This window comes from Numida meleagris, chromosome 3 (assembly GCF_002078875.1).
Source record: "Numida meleagris isolate 19003 breed g44 Domestic line chromosome 3, NumMel1.0, whole genome shotgun sequence".
Classification (NCBI taxonomy): Eukaryota; Metazoa; Chordata; class Aves; order Galliformes; family Numididae; genus Numida; species Numida meleagris.
In genome coordinates, this window is record NC_034411.1 from 105,602,389 (window position 1) to 105,620,015 (window position 17,627).

The window sequence follows — 17,627 nt, forward strand, 5'->3', positions numbered from 1 at the left end:
ACAGGGGGTGGGAGCGCAGCCTGGAGCAGCGCAAAGGCCCCGAGCTGTGGCCCACCCCAGCCCCATCCAGATGTGCAGAGCGGGGGGCCAACATCTGGTGGAGCCGCAGCCCCGAACACAGGCGGCTCTGTCTGCTCCCAGCGACCCGCGCCCATGACCAACGCGGATAATCCCCGGCTCTGCGATTCCGTACGAATACGCAGCGAAGTGTTGGCAGCTGCTTCCATGCTATGCAGTGATTTCTTACTGAAACCCGTCTTAACATTTGTTTTGCTTTTCCAGGAACATCCTTGCTTTTTGCGCACGGCCGAGGGACGAGACACCCCCTAGGGATGAGATGAATTTATTCATTATTTGGCAGATGACAGAACATGGCTTCCAGTTCACAGGTTCCTACCAGCAGCGCTCCCATCTCCCCACCACGCGCTCCGGGTACCGGTGTTGGCTGAGCCACCAAACCCCGTGGTGTGCACAAGAAATGAACCCCAGAGCTGAAAGGAAAGACGCACACGCGCTGGAGCCGTGGTGGCACAGCGTGCAGCCTGGGGAAAGCGTGGTCTATAGGGTTCCTCCTGCAGGGGTTAAGGCGATGATGGAGAAGGCAAGCAGAAGGTTTGCAATGTTCCCAGTTAAGCGCAAGCAAGCTGTAAGGTTTGCTTCCCAACATGGATGAAGGTTGGAAAAGCCGAGCCATCTTGTCCAACTGTCAACCCAGCACCACCACGGCTGCACACAGAGCCACAGGACCATTCCAGTTGGGAAAGACCTCCAACATCACTGTGTCCAGCCGCCAACCCATTGCCACCGTGCCCGCTAACCACATCCCTAAATAGAATCATACAATCATTCCGGTTGGAAAAGACCTCAAAGGTCACCAAATCCATCCCCAACCCCACCCCACCATGCCCACTGACCCACGTCCCCCAGAGCAAGAAGGGGAAGTCATGGGGTGAGCAATAACACACAAAAAAAGGAGTAGTCATGAGGGTGCCCCCCGGATCCAGGTTTCACGCGCCGCGCACGTGCCGAGTCGGGTTCTCATCACTCCTCTCCCCTCCCTGACAGTTCGCTCACAATATTTACACTTGGCTCAGGCTGTGGCCACCACATCTGTTTATTTCTGCTCTCCCCAAGGGCTGCAGGTACCCAGCGAGAGCTCTCCGTGGCGCACTGGCTGCCGTTGGCTTCGGGCTTTATCGCTCCTTCCCATTCATCACCCCTGATAAATATTTATGGCTGCATTAGGGCACTCAGCTCCTTCCACTAAAAATAACATTCCGAAGCACCGAGGGGAAAAAAAAAAACCCGAAATGGTGTGATTGGAACTGATTGCGATGTTTCCTAAGCACCCAGACGGCGGTGAGATCCCAGCCTCAGACTACACAACTCTGCTCTTTCCCTTAATTTTAAACAAAACCCAACTTGGCTCTCGAGAATGAACACAGAGACGCTGATGCCAACACAGTGCTGCTCATCCCCGAATTCCCTGCCTGGAAGGGGACATTTGGTAACAGTTTAAAGAAGAGGCACTGGTCCGGGGTCCTCCCATTGCGCGTTCCTCCCCGACACGCCATCACTTACGGAAGACAATGCAACATCAAACACAACAGCAACCTGACAGCGGGGCGGTGCTTCTAGGTGGGTCTAAAGGGTCTGCACTCAAGAGTCCCCCCTGCTTTACACACAAGGAGACCCCAATGGCACAAACCTCATTTTGTCATGCACAGCAAGGGGCAGGAGCCAAGAGGAAACAGCCAGCGTGAGATGCGATGGTGACGCTGTTGGGTAGGAAATCCAACAGATTGGAACGCGTAGCGGGAGCGGGGAGTATTGCCTTTTTCTTGAACCTCCCGCAAATGGCAGAGTTTGATGGGGCACAGTCTGATTATCGTTAGTAAACACATTGAGGAAAACAGTACATGCAATGGCCTAAGAGGCAAATGCCCACTGGGAAAGCCCTCGGTCGGTTGGGAGGACGCCGGCGCCGGTGGGAGGTCAAAGTCAGTCACAGTCGCGCGATGGTGATGGGTCGGCCGGAACGTGCCTCTCCCAGCAGCGCGGGGACGTCTTCGGGGCACAAGCTCACTGAGAGCCCCCTGTGCCTGCACCACGGGAAACACAGAGATTGAACCCATAGGCACTGAACCACGGAATCACAGAATCATAGACTGGCTTGAGTTGGATGGACCCTAAAGAACAGCCACAGAATGGTTTGTGTTGGAAGGACCCTAAAGAATACCCATAGAGGGATTTGGGTTGGAGGGACCCTAGAGAACACCCATAAAAAGATTTGGGTTGGAAGGACCCTACAAAACACCCATAGAATGGTTTGGGTTGGAAGGACCCTAAAGAACACCCAGAATCATTGACTGGCTTGGGTTGGGTTGGAAAGGTCCCTAAAGACCATCCAGTTCCAATGTCCTCACGGTTCTTCACCCCTTCTGACTCTTCCTGCGGGATAAAGAAGCCCTGAGGTAGTTTCTCGCCCTTATTTTCTCACTGTTCTCCATTTAGCCCTTCTCAGCACCACCCTGGTGCCTCAGCCCCTGTTCTGTGGCAAGGGGCAGCCACATCCCAGCTGCCCCCCATACAGCAAAGTGCAGCGCAGCCATTAGAGTCCAAGGGGCACAAAGGACTGCCACACACAGACGGCACAAAGAGCTCTGTGCTGCCAATGTCCCCTCTAATGGCATCATTTCGCTCCTTCTTCAGTTACCAGATTGTTTCCCAGCTGAGACAGGACTTGAATTTCTAATGTAAAAACTATCAGAGGAACTCTGAAGCTGCTTTCAGGTTATCTCTATCCATTACTAAAATGGCAGGGAGGCAGGAAGGGCAAAAGCTTTGTTTTTCTGCTTTGCAAATTACCTTCAGAGCGCAACGGTGCTGGTTTTATCATGCAGAATTGTGTTTTGCAGCGGTCGTGCCTAATTATACTTGGCTAGCATAGGCTGGATCCCAACAGACAATGTGAAGGTGGGATTCTTGTTTTCCTCTTTGGTTACACCAATGTGCAAGCTTCCAGCACAATGGAAGAAGACCCAGGAATGGGATCCCCATTGACCTCCGGGGACCCATGTGTGTGCCCACGCTGCGTGTTTTGGCCACAGGAACCCTCCTCCTTCCCATCACCAGTGCTCAGAGATCAGCACTGTGCATCAGGCAAATACTATGCAGTGTGGAAACCCAACCCGGTGCCCTCCTACGTTTTTCAGTGGGGAGATGATAGGGATCTGCCCCAGGTGCCTTGGAGGCATTGTGAGCGCAGGGCTCAGCCTTTCTCTGCCGACACTGTCTCATGCTCCCCAGCACCTGTTTGTCTGTCCATCTGCTGTGCCTTATTATAACGCAAAGTGTCGGCTCTTTGAGGGTAGAGATTGTATTTTTAGTACATCTGGATAGCGTCCGTCGCAATAGGCTCCGATTTCCTGGCGGAGGCCTCTCAGTGTAAAAGTAATGCTAATAAAAGAAGAGATAACGGTGGTAATTCTGCTTTCACTGAAGTTAATGATGTTTTCCCACTGTCTGAAGCAGGAGCTGAATTAGGTCATAACAAGGAAAACCCAGCACCCTTTGGAATGGTTGTGGAGCAGTGGGAGGGGAATGCTCCTTGTCTTGCACAGAAGCAGAAAAGGAAGGAGAAAGGCAGAAGGTTGGCAGGGAGATGTCCAGGCTCACCTGAATTGCTGCACAGCCTGTGGTTGTCCATCTAACCTGCAACACAGGAAGAAGAAACATCCATAAAACAGGCAATTGTATTTCCTGTAAAATGAAACATCATTGAATCGTAGAATCATGAAGGTTGGAAAAGACATCCAAGATCATCCAGTCCAACCATCAACCCATCACCACCACCATGCCCACTAACCATGTCCCTAAAGAGAATCACGGAATCATTCACCTTGGAAACGACCTCTAAGATCATCAGGTCCAACTGTCAACCCATCCCATCATGCCCACTGACCACGTCCCTCAGTGCCACATCCCCACGGTTCTGGAACACCTCTAGGGACGGTGACCCCACCATCTCCCTGGGCAGCCTGTGCCACTGAATCACCGCTCCTTCAGAGAAGAAATTCTTCCTAACACCCAACACAGACCTCCCCTAGTGCTACTTGAAGCCATTATCTCTTGTCCAAAATCCGAACTCTCCATCTCTCACTGCTCAAGTGGGCAGCTCTTCAGCTGCAAACAGCTCTGAAGGGACTGGGATCAATCTCCAGCCCTCTGGAACATGGGAGAGAAGCCCCAGTCATACCCCTAGGCATGTTCCCCATGGCAACTCAATAAATCCCAGAGAGGGGCTCCCCATGGCCACCAGCACTTGGAGTCTGGAGGAGCCTCCACCACCTCCTGGGCTGCAGGAGGACTGTGCCTTCAATATCGATCTTTCCTTGATTTCTTGGCCAGCTTTTCATCTCACTATCTCTGTGATGTTAAAAAATCACTTATTTTCTGGCAGAGATAATATTTACATTCCGCACAACAGCTTTTGGGCCAAGTCCTGCTTTGGGTCATGTCTCCGTTCCCCAATGCTACTGCAATGAGTAATAGGATTTGTCTTACTCTGTCTCCACCACACATCCCATCTCAAAACCCCCTTCTTTTTTCCCATGCAAGATGCAATGCACATTTGGGAAAGAAAAAAAAAAAGCAGAAGGGTCATCTGCTAAGCATCTCAACTATTTAGCTTAAGAGGAATGTTCTAGGGCAGACAGAGTCCTGTGATTTAGAGCCAACGCCATTCTGCTTTGAAAGCTGAGATCAGACTCGGCACATTTCTTCACGCATGCTGACAATGCCGAACGCTGATGGACAAACCATCAGGAAGCTGAGCATTCCCAGGCACCTGAGAGCACTGGAGTGGAAGACTCAGGAAAATGAGGAATTTTAGTGCAAAATGTGAGCCCCTTGGCTTTGTCTCAGCCAGAATGAAAATACGCATAGAACAACAACAACAAAAAAAAGGATAAAAAGTCCAAGTTTGTTGCTGCTGGAATGAGGCTTGGCTCAACGAGACAAAAAAAGCCTCCAGGGATGGAGATGAAAGGGAGCCACGAGGAGCCCTGTGCTGCCCACATGGGATCAGCACCTGTGGGCGATGCTGAGCGCCCGTCCAGCCAAGGTCATGTGGGACGGTGCTGTGCTGGTACCCGGCCCACATGCAGGGCTGCTGTTTCTGTATGTGTTCATCCAAAGCTGAGCTCCTGCAGCACTCGGAGCAGGTCCTCCTCCTCCTCTTACACATTTCAAATATCTGTGTGAGGCTTTGCTTAAGAAAAACACTCCCTAAAGCTGGATGCACACTGCGGGGACAGCCGTGGTGGCACTGTGGCACCACAAGTCATATTTGAGCACTTGGAATGGAGAAAGCAAACTGACCCCTGGGGATGAGCAGATCCAAAAATGTGCTGCAGGAGGATTGGAACTAGATGGTCTTCAAGGTCCCTTCCAACCCAACCGTTCTATGGCTCTATGACCTTTAAGGTCCCTTTCAGCTCAACTTTTCTATGGCTCTATGATCTTTAAGGTCCCTTCCAACCCAACCGTTCTATGGCTCTATGACCTTTAAGGTCCCTTTCAGCTCAACTTTTCTAGGGCACTATGATCTTTAAGGTCCCTTCCAACCCAACCGTTCTATGGCTCTATGACCTTTAAGGTCCTTTCCAGCTCAACTTTTCTAGGGCACTATGACCTTTAAGGTCCCTTCCAACCCAACCTTTCTACGGCTCTATGATTTTTAAGGTCCCTTCCAACCCAACCATTCTATCATTCTATGATTCACAGCTCGGAGACATGATGATTTCTTCCCTTACCTCGGTCCTTCCCGTTCTGCATTTTTTCCATTTCTTCATCATCTTCTTCCTCTGCTTTAAGAAGAAAAAAACCAAGCACAGATGAGAAATGTAGGTGAGGGAACTGAGACGCACGGAAATCACAAGTTTTAGGCTAAAATCAAATCTAAAAAATGGAAGTGGTTATATGGAAAAAGAAAATGATTTTATGTGAAAAAGGAAATGGTTTTATGGAAGAAGGAAATGGTTTCATGTTGATCTGAGGTGGAAGCCCTGAAGTCTCCTCCTGGAACTGCTGTTTGCCTGCTCATGCTCCCAGGATCCCAGGGCCAGGCTGTGCCCAAGGCTGGGTTTTTGCTCCATGCCCGTTCCGTTGAGCTCTGGTTCAGCTGAAGAGGATTTATGACAAAGCTCATATTTATATTACAGAGCATAGGAACAGAAGGTCACATTCTTCTGTAGATGGCGGCTTGTATCTGTGTGCAACATCTCCCTGAGCCTTGGGCAAACAGGTGACAATTGTTATGTGCAGCGCTGTCACTCCTGCCCACTTCACACACTGCTGAGCACAAAGAGAGGGAGAAAGCCCTGCAATAAGAGGCACAATTTGAAGATCTAAGTGGATCTTGACCTGCACGCTGACATTTGCTTTACTTGCAAAGCACCAGGAACATCAGCAAGAGCACCAGGACCCATAAAGTCTCAAACCAGAGCCAGACAGCGTTCTATGATTCCATGTAGGGACATGGGTTAGTGGTATGGTGGGGATGGGTTGATGGTTGGGCTTGATGATCTTGGCTTTTCCAACCTTAATGATTCTATGAGTCTATGATTCTATATCATCAAGCAAGAGCATGTAATTAATTTCCTTTTCACTCCCTCATGCCCTGCAGCTGCACTGCATGCCACATCCGCTGCTGGACCAGCACTGCCATTGCTCAGCAGCTCGTGCTCTGCCCAGGAGCTCTGACCTTCAGAAACGCGGCATTTCTGAGCAGTGCCCAACCCATGGGGAGCTCCCACTACTGCACACGCACAGATCAATAGCAGCAGGAGCACAGCAGCTAGGTGTTAGTCTGCTCCGAGAATCATCAGCCAAGCTTCTATCTGCAGAATGTGACCTTAATCATCAGTGATAAAATCAATGGAAATCCTATTCCGATGGCATTTGGAGTTCTCAACGACGTTAGCCATAAAAAACGATTTTTTCATTTTATCGTTGAAGGAATGAACGCATAATCTAGTGTTATGCTTTATGTAGAATTTTTATAAAAAATAAATCTAAAGACAAATCTCTCTCCTCTTACCTGAGTGCAGCTCCTTCACCAGCGACGACATCGTGTTGGTGATGGAGTCAGCGGCCACCAGCAGGTCGTTGCGCAGGTTCCTCCTTGTACCTGGGAGCAGAGCAAACACACAGTGGGTACAGCAGCTGCATGCAGCCTCCCTGCCCCACGGACCCCAGCCCCACGGAGCTCAGCCCCACAGAGCTCAGCTCCATGGAGCAGAGCCCCACCGGGGACACCTGCTCGGGAGGGCAGCAGTGCTGCACACAGCTGCACTGGAGGGCCCCAAGAAGAGACCTGGATTTGCTCTGGAATTCTCCCACTCTGCCTGGCTGCCTGATTGTCTGCTTGGCTAATTAGCTACTGCATTGCTTTTCTCCTTGATGAAGGCAGTGCTCCTACGTCAGCTTGGGGACAGATGTTTCTCTGCTCAAGATGTTTGAAGCTGGGTGCTTCTCTCATTCCAGACATTTCCCATCTTGTTCATCTCCCATGCTGCACTGGCTTTGAGTCCTCTGTGCAATTCTGTCATTAGCTGAAGTTGCCAGCTGCTATGCTCTATGCTGGCTATCAGCATGGTCCACGGATATCAACATGGCCCATGAATGTCAGCATGGCCCATAGATGTTAACATGGCCCAGGGATGGATATCAACACAACCCGTTAATATCAACAGAACTCATTAATATCAACAGAACACATGGTATCAACACAATCCATGGATGGATGTCAACACAACCCATGCATATCAACACGATCCACGGATGGATGTCAACACAACCCATGGATATCAACACAACCCAGGGATATCAGCACAACCCAGGGATATCAACACGATCCATGGATGGATGTCAATACAGCCCATGGATACCAACATGACCCATGGATGAACGTCAACATGACCTATGGATGTTAACATGACCCATGGATGTCAGCGCAGCCCATGGTTGTCATCATGGTCAGCATGTCCCAGAGCCCATGCATGCTTCACTGAGAGATCTCTGTCCCCTGGGTTGGGCTGCCAAGTGACCAGCGTGACGTGGCGTGATGCTCTGGTAGCTACACAAACAAATGAAACAAATACCAACTTTAATGAGCTCGTCTGGATATCCACTGCCACTGGCTGGTGGCATTAAATTATTTCATTATGTGAACACACAGAAATTTTATCCTGCTTCCTGTGTTCTCCACTTGCTTAGAATTTGTATGATTTTGCATGATTGATATGAAATAGTGCTAATTGTGCAGATTGCCTTCCCGGAAGGATCATTCCCGGAAACTTATTAAGGAGCCTGCTGACCATGTTCTCTTCCAAAAGGTTTTCCAGCTGTTGGGTTTTATTCTAATACTGCATTTCTGTGTTCTCCCAGTGGCCAAGTGGAAGACCAAGAGGGCACCAGTGAAGGAAACGTGTCCCATCAAGGTCCCCAAGATTTGGTTCTGCAAACGTTTCCTGCTGATTTCCCTTCTGGCATGATCTGGGAGTGATGATGTTGGCAGTCCTGGGGATGGCAAGTGAGAAAGTGAGCAGGAATGAGACCTTCACCCACTTTTTCTCTTCCCTCTCATTTTGTAAGATATGCAAGAGTTTGCAGAGATAATTTAAATGTATTTGTGAAAAAAAAAGTAAAATAAATGGAACCTTTCAAGAGGTTTTGTTCTGCAAGCATTGCCTATGGACCATTTCATTTGCTCCTGGGAGCCACCATCACCAACACCATGCTGTTGGGATGAGAGTGCTACTCAAGCCCTTAGCACTACAACAGCTTTTCCATTCATTGTATAGAGATGCTAAGGCGTTAAAAACCTGGAAAAAAAAAACCAAAAAATTTTCATTTTGGGCAATATTGACAGGTCGTAGCAAAGACTGTGCTCCTATGAAGCAGGAATGAGCCCTGGTTCATTCCATGAGCTTGTACCAGAGCCAGGAGCTTGAAGCCTGCACACTGTGCAGAGGGAACATCGCTGCTTCTGTGTCTCCAAAAGCAGATGGATAGAAAGCACGTTTTGATGCCAAAGCACTACTGTAAAATAAAAAGAATCGAGTAGGGCAGTTACTGTACCACAACAATCTTGTGTTCATTACTCGTAGCTGCAGAAAGGAGATCATTTCGTCTCTTTGTGATTCCCTCATTAAAAAACCAAAGGGGAAAATGATGAACCAGATACAGCAGATTTTCCCAGTGCCTGGAGAACTCACTGCACCGCTGTGTGCAGCCTGGAGAACAGAAAGCTGATCTGCAGGGGAAGGATGGGCAGCTGTTGAAGGAGTGGGATGAGGCTCTTGACTCGTTGGGGGGATGAAGAGGAGGCGCCAGGGCCACCCACAGCAGCAGATGGAGCCGTGCCGCTGGTGTTTGGCACCGCGCCTCCTGGAATGCGGCTCCTGCTTCGTCTCTGGAAGCGCTTAGAGAGATCAGAGAATCACAGAATGGTTGGGTTGGAAGGGACCTTAAAGATCATAGAACCATGGAATGGTTGGGTTGGAAGGGTCCTTTCAGCCCATCCAGTTCCAACTCCCTGCAGTGGGCTAGTTGCCACCCAGCAGATCAGGCTGCCCAGGGTCTTGGGCACCTCCAGGGATGGGGCACCCACAGCTTCTCTGAGCTTGTTTCTGATGATGGGCTTGGAAAAAGGCATTTCCTTCTCCAAGATGAGTGGTGATGGGTTGATGGTTGGACTTGATGATCTTAGCGGTCTTTTCCAATCTTAATGATTCCATGATTCTATGAGCTGTAGATGCTCTGCACTTCCATGCTGAACTTCCTCCACCATCTGACCTACTCACCAGCTGGAATTTTGGAGAACAAACAACAGAGCCTTTACTTTCACTGAGTGCTGGGGGCTGAAGGCCTGCAGGCCTCACTGTTGTGCTGCGGGCATTCAATACCCATTAAGGTTGGAAAAGATCACTAAGATCATCAAGTCCAGCCAACCCATCACCATCATGAACAGGAGCACATCTGTCTGACAAAATATCTGACATTAATGTTCACCATCTCCCCTACTCAGCAAGAAATATGCTCATGAATGAGAAAACTCCATCTCCAGATTATGAAAGCATGTGATACAAGTTGTCATCTTCTATAGAAATGAACAGCTTGGTCTCTGGGAGATGCAGAGGACTCTTGGAGAAGGCAGGACCGAAGAACTGACTCCCTCATTCTTTGCAGTGTGATGGCTCCCTCAAGGTAGGAAACCTCTTCTTTGCCAGCTTTCTTAACATCAGACCCACAGTTATGCCTTTGATTGCCTTTTCCCAGCATCCTGAGGGTGGAACCTCCATTTTTCTCCCTCTGCCCTCTGTGAAAAAGAGGTAGAGGTCTGGACAGAGTGCACATGGTTTCTGTTTCATCTGGTTGCCTTCAAATCCTGAAGCACCTCTTAAGCCCACAATGACTTTTGCAATGCATGACTGCAGAAGTTTATTTTTTTTTAAAGCAATAGCAGCTATGTATAAACTCACACTACCTACAGAAGCTGGGGAGTGAAAATATCTATGTCAACAGCTGCCCTGGTTCCCTTCAAAGCACTCTAAGCTGAATTATTCACAAATGGACAGCTAACTCATTTGATCCAACCATTTCGGTTTTATCAAAGGACTGGGGGATGCAGTGTATATAGGGAAATGCAGTTGAAACCGCCCAATAACCTTGTACTTCTTGTAGAATCACAGAATTGTTTGAGTTGGAAGGGACCTTGAGATGGAAGATCATCCAATCCAACTCCCCTGCAATGAGCAGGGACACCTACAGCTCAATCATAGAATCATAAAATCATAGAATTTAATAATAGAATCACGGAATCGTTTGAGTTGGAAGGAACCTCTAAAAGTTAACTCCCCTGCAACGAGCAGAGACACCTACAGCTCCGTCAGGTTGCCCAGATCAGGTTGTACCCATACAGATTGGCACCAATGATCTCAGGCCAAAAATTGGTATTTTTTTCAAACGCCAAGTGGTGTAACATCTGAAAGAAAGTGTGAAGAAAGTAACAAGGAGCTCCGATCCTTGGCAACAAGAGCTTGAAAAAGGGAGCGAGAAAAAGTGCAATCCCATAACCACAGTCAGCTAGGTTGGAAAGGACCTTCAAGTCTGATATTGTTTATACAAAGTATGTGTTCTTCTGCTTCTTCACTATGATCCTCCTGTCTTCCCTTCTCTGTTGGCATTGGTCTGTTACTGACAGGACAAGGAAGGATGGCTTTAAACTAAAAGAGGAAAGACTGAGGTTAGATGGTAGGGAGAAATTCTTTACCTAGAGGGCAGTGAGGCCCAGTCACAGAGGATCTGTGGGTGCCCCATCCCTGTCAGTGCCCAAGGCCAGGCTGGATGGGGCTTTGGGCACCTGGTCAATAGGATGCGTCCCAATTGCAGGGGTTGGGGTTGGGTAGTCTTTGAAGTGCCTTCCAACCCAAACCACTCCATTCTATGACTCTACAACTATAGGATAACTTTCTAGGATGGAAGAACCCCTCAAGTTGGAAAGAATAACAACATGCCGCAGTCCCCTTGGTCTGGAGCACAGCAAAGGGGCTGGCACTGGGCTGCCCCATTCCCTGCTCCACGAGATGCTCACCTTGCGTGAAAGCTTCTTGCACATCCCCGATGTCCTGGGGGCCATGTGTTGGCGTGGAGCCGGCGGAGGTGGATCTGACGGGCATGGGCAATGGGCGGCCGGCTCCGTGGGTGGGTGACGAGTGTGCTGAGCCCGCTGCTTGCGCCTGCACAGAGACACAGTGTGCACATCTTACACCTGTTTTGGGTCAGCGTCTAAAAATAATGCTGTAAAGCATGCAACCGTGCTCTGCAACCAATGCCTGCTTTGCACAGAGCTGCTGCTGTTGGACAGAGACATGAGGTGAGGAAACCAAAAGCTTAGCTTTGCAGCATCCAGAAAGCAAACTGCAAGTGCATGATGAGGGGCTGCGCAAGCCCAGAAGTGTCATGCAAAAGATTTATTAATACTTGCACAGGAAGGTCACATATGTATCAAAAAAAGGCATTAAAAACAGCAACAAAAAAAGACAACTTTTTCTGGTTGGTCTTTAACTACCCAGAGCTGCCCTGACCGTCCCAGCACTCTGTGATCCTACAACCTGGGCATTCTCTGCAGCAATTTCTATCTCTCAGCACACTCTACACCCTTTTGCTCAGTTAGCAACTGGCTCTGCCATGCTTTGCTAGCCATGATTGACGACCTGAGCTTGTGTTTATATTTAAGCTGTGCTATCACGGATGAGGGGAAAACTACCCATAAAAAAATCACATGAAAGCTGCACAACCCCTGACCAAACTCATTCTGTTTGTGCCATTCTGTTTGCTTCCCTTCCTCCGACCCGTGCATCCTTTGCTCCCTTTGACGTGCACCAGTTACCAGGGCAACCCTGCAACACCGCTGCACTGTGCCCAGCGCTCCGGGCACAAAAACCCACCAGTGTGCAAAACTGTTGGTTTGAAACTGCACTGATAACACATGGAGTGAAAGAAGCGAGTTAAATATTCTCGTGGTGCTGGCAGGGGAGATGGCTGCAGGAGGGAAATGGTCTTGCAAAGATAAAATGGTTTGCAGATAAAGAAAATGCACAGGCAATGCTATCAGCTCCATCAAGAGAATAAGGCTGTGACGCTGCTCAAGCTGCCAGCTGCAACGCCAGCTCCACGCGTCTCCACATCTCCCCAGATGTGCGCTCACTGGGACTGCAATCATAGAATGATAGAATGGTTGGGATGGAAGGGACCTTAAAGATCATAGAACCATAGAATGGGTTGGGTTGGGAGGGACCTTAAAGATCATAAAGCCATAGAATGAGTTGGGTTGGAAAGGACCTTAAAGAGCATAGAGCCGTAGAATGGGTTGGGTTGGAAGGGACCTTAAAAGGGACGTTAAAGATCATAGAGCCATAGAATGGTTGGGTTGGAAGGGACCTTACAGTCCCCCCAGCCTCACTCCCTGCCATGGGCTGGGTGCCCCCCACCAGCTCAGGCTGCCCTGGGCCTTGGTACCTCCAGGGATGGTGCACCCACAGCAATCTGGGCAGCAGTGCCAGGGCACCACCACCCTCAGAGTAAAGAATTTCCTCCTCACATCTAACCTAAATCTCCCCTGAAGGAGGCCTTGAGCTCCACGACCCAGCCCAGCCTCCAGCCCTGGGGACATCTGTATTCTACTGCCACGTGTCTTTGGAACACGTCAACTAAATCCGCATTCTTAGAATAAGTGCCCGAGGAACTGAAATTGTTTTTCTCAATCACTGGGCACACAGATGGGCTGTGCCAATTTGCATACAGCAACAACTAGAGCAGAGGGGCTGGGAACGTCCCTCACTCTCACGGTGACACAGTTCCTGGAAATCTGAGTGATTTCGAGAAAAGCTGGTGACGGCACGCAGCCAACGCAGCATGGAGAGCAGCTTGGGGGCAGCACCGTGCTTCCTGCTGCACAGTGGCCCCAGGCAACGTGCCCTGCAGCACCTGTTGGCCGAAAGAGGATCTGAAAGCTCTTGGGCATGAATCGTCTTCGTGGGGCTCTCAGGCAGTGAATCACAGAATCGTAGAATCATTGAGGTTGGAAAAGACCTCTAAGATCAACAAGTCCAACCAGCAGTCACCACCGTGTCCACCAAACCACATCCCTAAATAGAATCATAGAATCATCCAGGTTGGAAAAGACATCTGAGATCCCCACGTCCAACTCCAACCCATCCCACCATGCCCACTGACCACGTCCCTCAGTGCCACATCCCCACGGTTCTGGAACACCTCCAGGGACGGTGACCCCACCACCTCCCTGGGCAGCCTGTGCCACTGCAGCACCGCTCTTTTGGAGAAGAAATTTGTTCCTAATATCCAACCTGAATTTCTCTAATTCCAGATGAAATAAGGCTATTTTACGTATTGATCTCACTCTTCTTGTGCTTTATACAGCGAATGTAGTCTCATGCGCATGCTTGGGTGTTTCCACTCCCGTGGAAGAATGATGTGTGTGGAAAAATGGTGCATGACCTTTAGGCAACATTTGTGATGCATAACCATACAGCAAAGAGAGGAGAACACGCGAGCTGTCTGTACGCTGCTGTTTGCTAACCATGACCATGACTTGGGAAAAGCAGAAACCCAGCTATGGGGCCGTGCAGCTCGGTGTCCTAGAAAGCACATTACTGACTGAGAAAGCAAGAAAGACATCTGGTGCACGCAGACACACGCGGAAGCGGAAGGGAAGAGCGGAGGAGTCCCCCCAGCACGGGCGGTCGTAACGTGAACCGCAGGTGCCGGGCTGGGCCCCATAGGAGGAAGTGGTGGGCGGACGCGTGGGCAGGGGACGGGGATGGAGGAGGCACGGACAGATAATGGATGAGCTCAAGAGCCGTTCCCGAGGCGGAATGGGAAAGCAATAAATCACTCCTACAGCCCTCCTCCTGCAAAGGCTGAAGGAAGGAACGAGGCAGGTCGTAAATACTGAGCTGAGGCTGCTCTGAGGTTGTCGAAGCGAACCCAACGCAGGGCTGCTCTGAGCACGGCAATGTGTGCACAGGAAGCTCTGGGGTTCGTTGCAGCAGAACCATGAACAGGTTTTTAAGTTCCTCTCCGATGCTGTTGGGTTATGGGAAGAAGAGTGCAACATTAAGCATCCCAGAATGCTTCTGGAAATGGGATGCAGGAGATGGATTTCCAATGAGAAAAGCAGCCAAGGAGCTGACCCAGCTCCTGAAATGTCTGGGAGCTGACTCGGATGGACTGGCCCCTGTTTATCAAGACTTACATACAGCAGCTCTGAGGTTTAACCTGAAAAACCCTAAATGTTTCCAGAAAAAAACAGCTCTGGGCTTCGCATGAGAACCAGAGGTGTGGGAAGAAGGGATGCTAACAGCTCTCATTGAATGGAAAAGGGCCTCTGTGGGTGTCTGCTCCAACCGCCGTACTCATCAGCGGTTCTGCTTCCAGGGAAGCTGGAGTGGATGCCCCTGGAAAGACCCACGTTTGTTTGTACGATTCTGTGATCCAACTGAGAAACTAAGAACATTTGCTTTGCAAGGAATTTATGTTGATTTTAATGTGCTTTATCGTCTAACATATTCCCGTGAATAGATTAAAATAAAAGAGATCGTGTGTACCTATAAAAAGCTAACATTTTTTTAGAGAAGTGGTTTAGACAAGTAAACAACTCATCATGCCCCAAATAACTAACTCCAGAAAACACTGCAGAAATTGAACAAAAATGAAAAGAACGTAAATGCACGGCCTACAACACTCATTTTTTGTTCTGTATCTTCGCTGTAGGAAATTAAGGAAATCAGACAATGTCAAATGGCATCCGAGAAAAAGTGGGAATCTTCATTAGAAAGTGAAATGGGAACAGGCTTTTCATCTGCATATTGTGCATGTTCCGTTTCTAACTCGCATTTACTATAAAAGAGGGAAGGTTTAGGTTAGATGTTATAGTGAAATTCTTCACTCAGATGGTGATGAGGCCCTGGCCCTGCCCAGAGCTGTGAGTGCCCCATCCATGGAGGTGCTCAAGGCTGTGGATGGGCCCTGCGCAGCCTGAGCTGGTGGGGGGCACCCAGCCCATGGGGGGTGGGGCTTGGGGGGCTGTAAGGTCCCTTCCAACTGTCAACGGTTTACGGGCGTTAGGCCCGATTCCATGACGAAGGGGATGGGGGACCCATGGGCCCACGTCCCGGGAAAAGGGGAAGGGGAAAAGCGTAGGGAGATGGCCCTGAGAGCAAAGAACAGCGGCAACAATCTGAGGAGAAACAAACTAATTTACTAAATAAGATATCGGAATGCAAAACAACACACTATAGTACAATATAATTAAAATTTAAGCTGATAAATCCAATACAGAGAGAGAGAATGTCCCAAAATCAAGGTAGGCCTTACTCTACTACTGACGATAAGACGGCTGGAGAGGGAGGTGCTGCCAAGACGAGAGACGGCGGAAAAAGGGACGAGGTCTCGTGATCTGCAAGTTTTTATACTGCGAGCTTTTATCTTTTCCCTCCGGCTGAAAAATGGTAACAGAGGAGCAAAGTACCGTGGGGACTGTAGTAGTCCTTCTCTTCTGAGAACTAGGTACATCCACTACATGATGTTATGATGTGGAATACCCATAACCGAAAATCATAAAACCATGACACCAACCCAATCCATTCAATGATTCTACGATCTTTAAGGCCCCTTCCCACCCAGCCATTCTATGGCTCTATGATCTTTAATGTACCTTCCAACCCAACCCACTCCGTGATTCTATGATATCACCCTCTCCTCTGCCCTTATTTAAGAACTGCACAGCAGCTCTTGAGCCTGACCTTCTCAGGATAGCTCCCAAGGCCCACGCTGTGGGACCTCTACCACAGCCTCATGGCTCGCCCTGCACCGGATTTCCACTGCCCGTAGCCTGCAGGCCCCATCCATCCCCTTTATTTCAACAAAAAGCTGTCAAGTCGGAAATCAAGTTGCACTCTCCACGGATGTATAGGTCACCCGCCTAGCCTACATCATCTGTGTTTAGAATTTCACACATATACAATCCAAATGCCGCAGCGCCCTTGCATTCCTTTGCTCGTTTTGGGGCTGAGCCAACGCAATAAATAGTGTTGGAGAGCCTGAAAGCAACGAGCTAAGACGCTCCCTGCACCGGGGTTAATTTTGTTTAGAAACGCCCTGAAATATTGGGGAAATTTATGAGTGCTGAAGAGTGCAAATATTTTACTAAAGTGAATATTATGGACTACCACATGCAGGTTAGCGAGCAATCCTTGACAAAACAATCAAGCAAACTCATAAAAGTCATTTGTTAGTTTTTTTTTAGTTTTTATCCTGTGAGTGGGTGCCAGACAACTGATTTGCTGCAAACAGGCCCTGCCACATTCATTTAGGTGTGCAGGGAAAGTGGAGATGTGGCACTGAGGGACGTGGTCAGTGGGAATGGTGGGACGGGCTGGGTATGGACTTGGTGATTTCAGATGTCTTTTCCAACCTGAATGATTCTGTGGTCCTTTGAGTGGGCATGGTCACAATGGGTTGACGACCACAGAGGTCTTGGTGACCTTCATGGCTCTGTTATTCTATGATTTGACTTCTGTCCTTGAGAGTTTTATTGACAAGGCTCAATCAAAAGAGGACAGAAATTATCCATCCAAAGGGCACTGATTGATGCTTCCCATCCTTGGCCAAGAATCCCCCAACATTGTGAACTTGTTAACGAGGTCCTGTGGGGCCAATGGTGGCTTGGGCTCAGCCTTGGGCTGCCTGGGCCCTTCCAGTCACCCCACTCCTGCATCAATGAGCAATGTATGATGTCAGGCACTTTTGTACAGTTCAGAATCAACGAAAGCTGCTGTTTACAAAGGTGAGGTGCTGAGATAGGAGGTTACTTGCTGACACAGGCCTGACATGAACAGAATCACAAAAAACACAGCTGTAAGGAGACAGCCCACTCACCCTTCACGCCGCAGCTGGACCTACTCTCCAAAATCCCTTCCTGACAGCTGTTTATCCAACACGCTCTTAACAAACCTCTTCATTCACATTTTCCTAAGGCC

At 49.2% G+C, this 17,627-nt stretch overlaps 1 protein-coding gene across 8 annotated transcripts in view; it reads right to left on the minus strand.

Annotated features, from left to right (window-relative positions):
* DTNB (dystrobrevin beta) overlaps positions 328 to 17,627 on the minus strand; it is a 139,056-nt gene continuing 121,756 nt past the window's right edge. For 6 of the 8 annotated variants that reach the window (XM_021391889.1, XM_021391891.1, XM_021391887.1 and 3 more), the window contains 5 exons: positions 11,660 to 11,804; positions 7,103 to 7,192; positions 5,817 to 5,870; positions 3,679 to 3,714; positions 328 to 2,102 (listed from right to left, as the gene is read on the minus strand). In XM_021391889.1, coding sequence (XP_021247564.1) covers positions 3,710 to 3,714; positions 5,817 to 5,870; positions 7,103 to 7,192; positions 11,660 to 11,804 — 294 coding nt within the window. In that variant the 3' untranslated portion in view covers positions 328 to 2,102; positions 3,679 to 3,709. Of the gene's footprint in view, positions 3,460 to 3,678; positions 3,715 to 5,816; positions 5,871 to 7,102; positions 7,193 to 11,659; positions 11,805 to 17,627 lie in introns of all 8 variants that reach the window. The other 2 variants (XM_021391890.1, XM_021391888.1) reach the window with 2 other exon arrangements.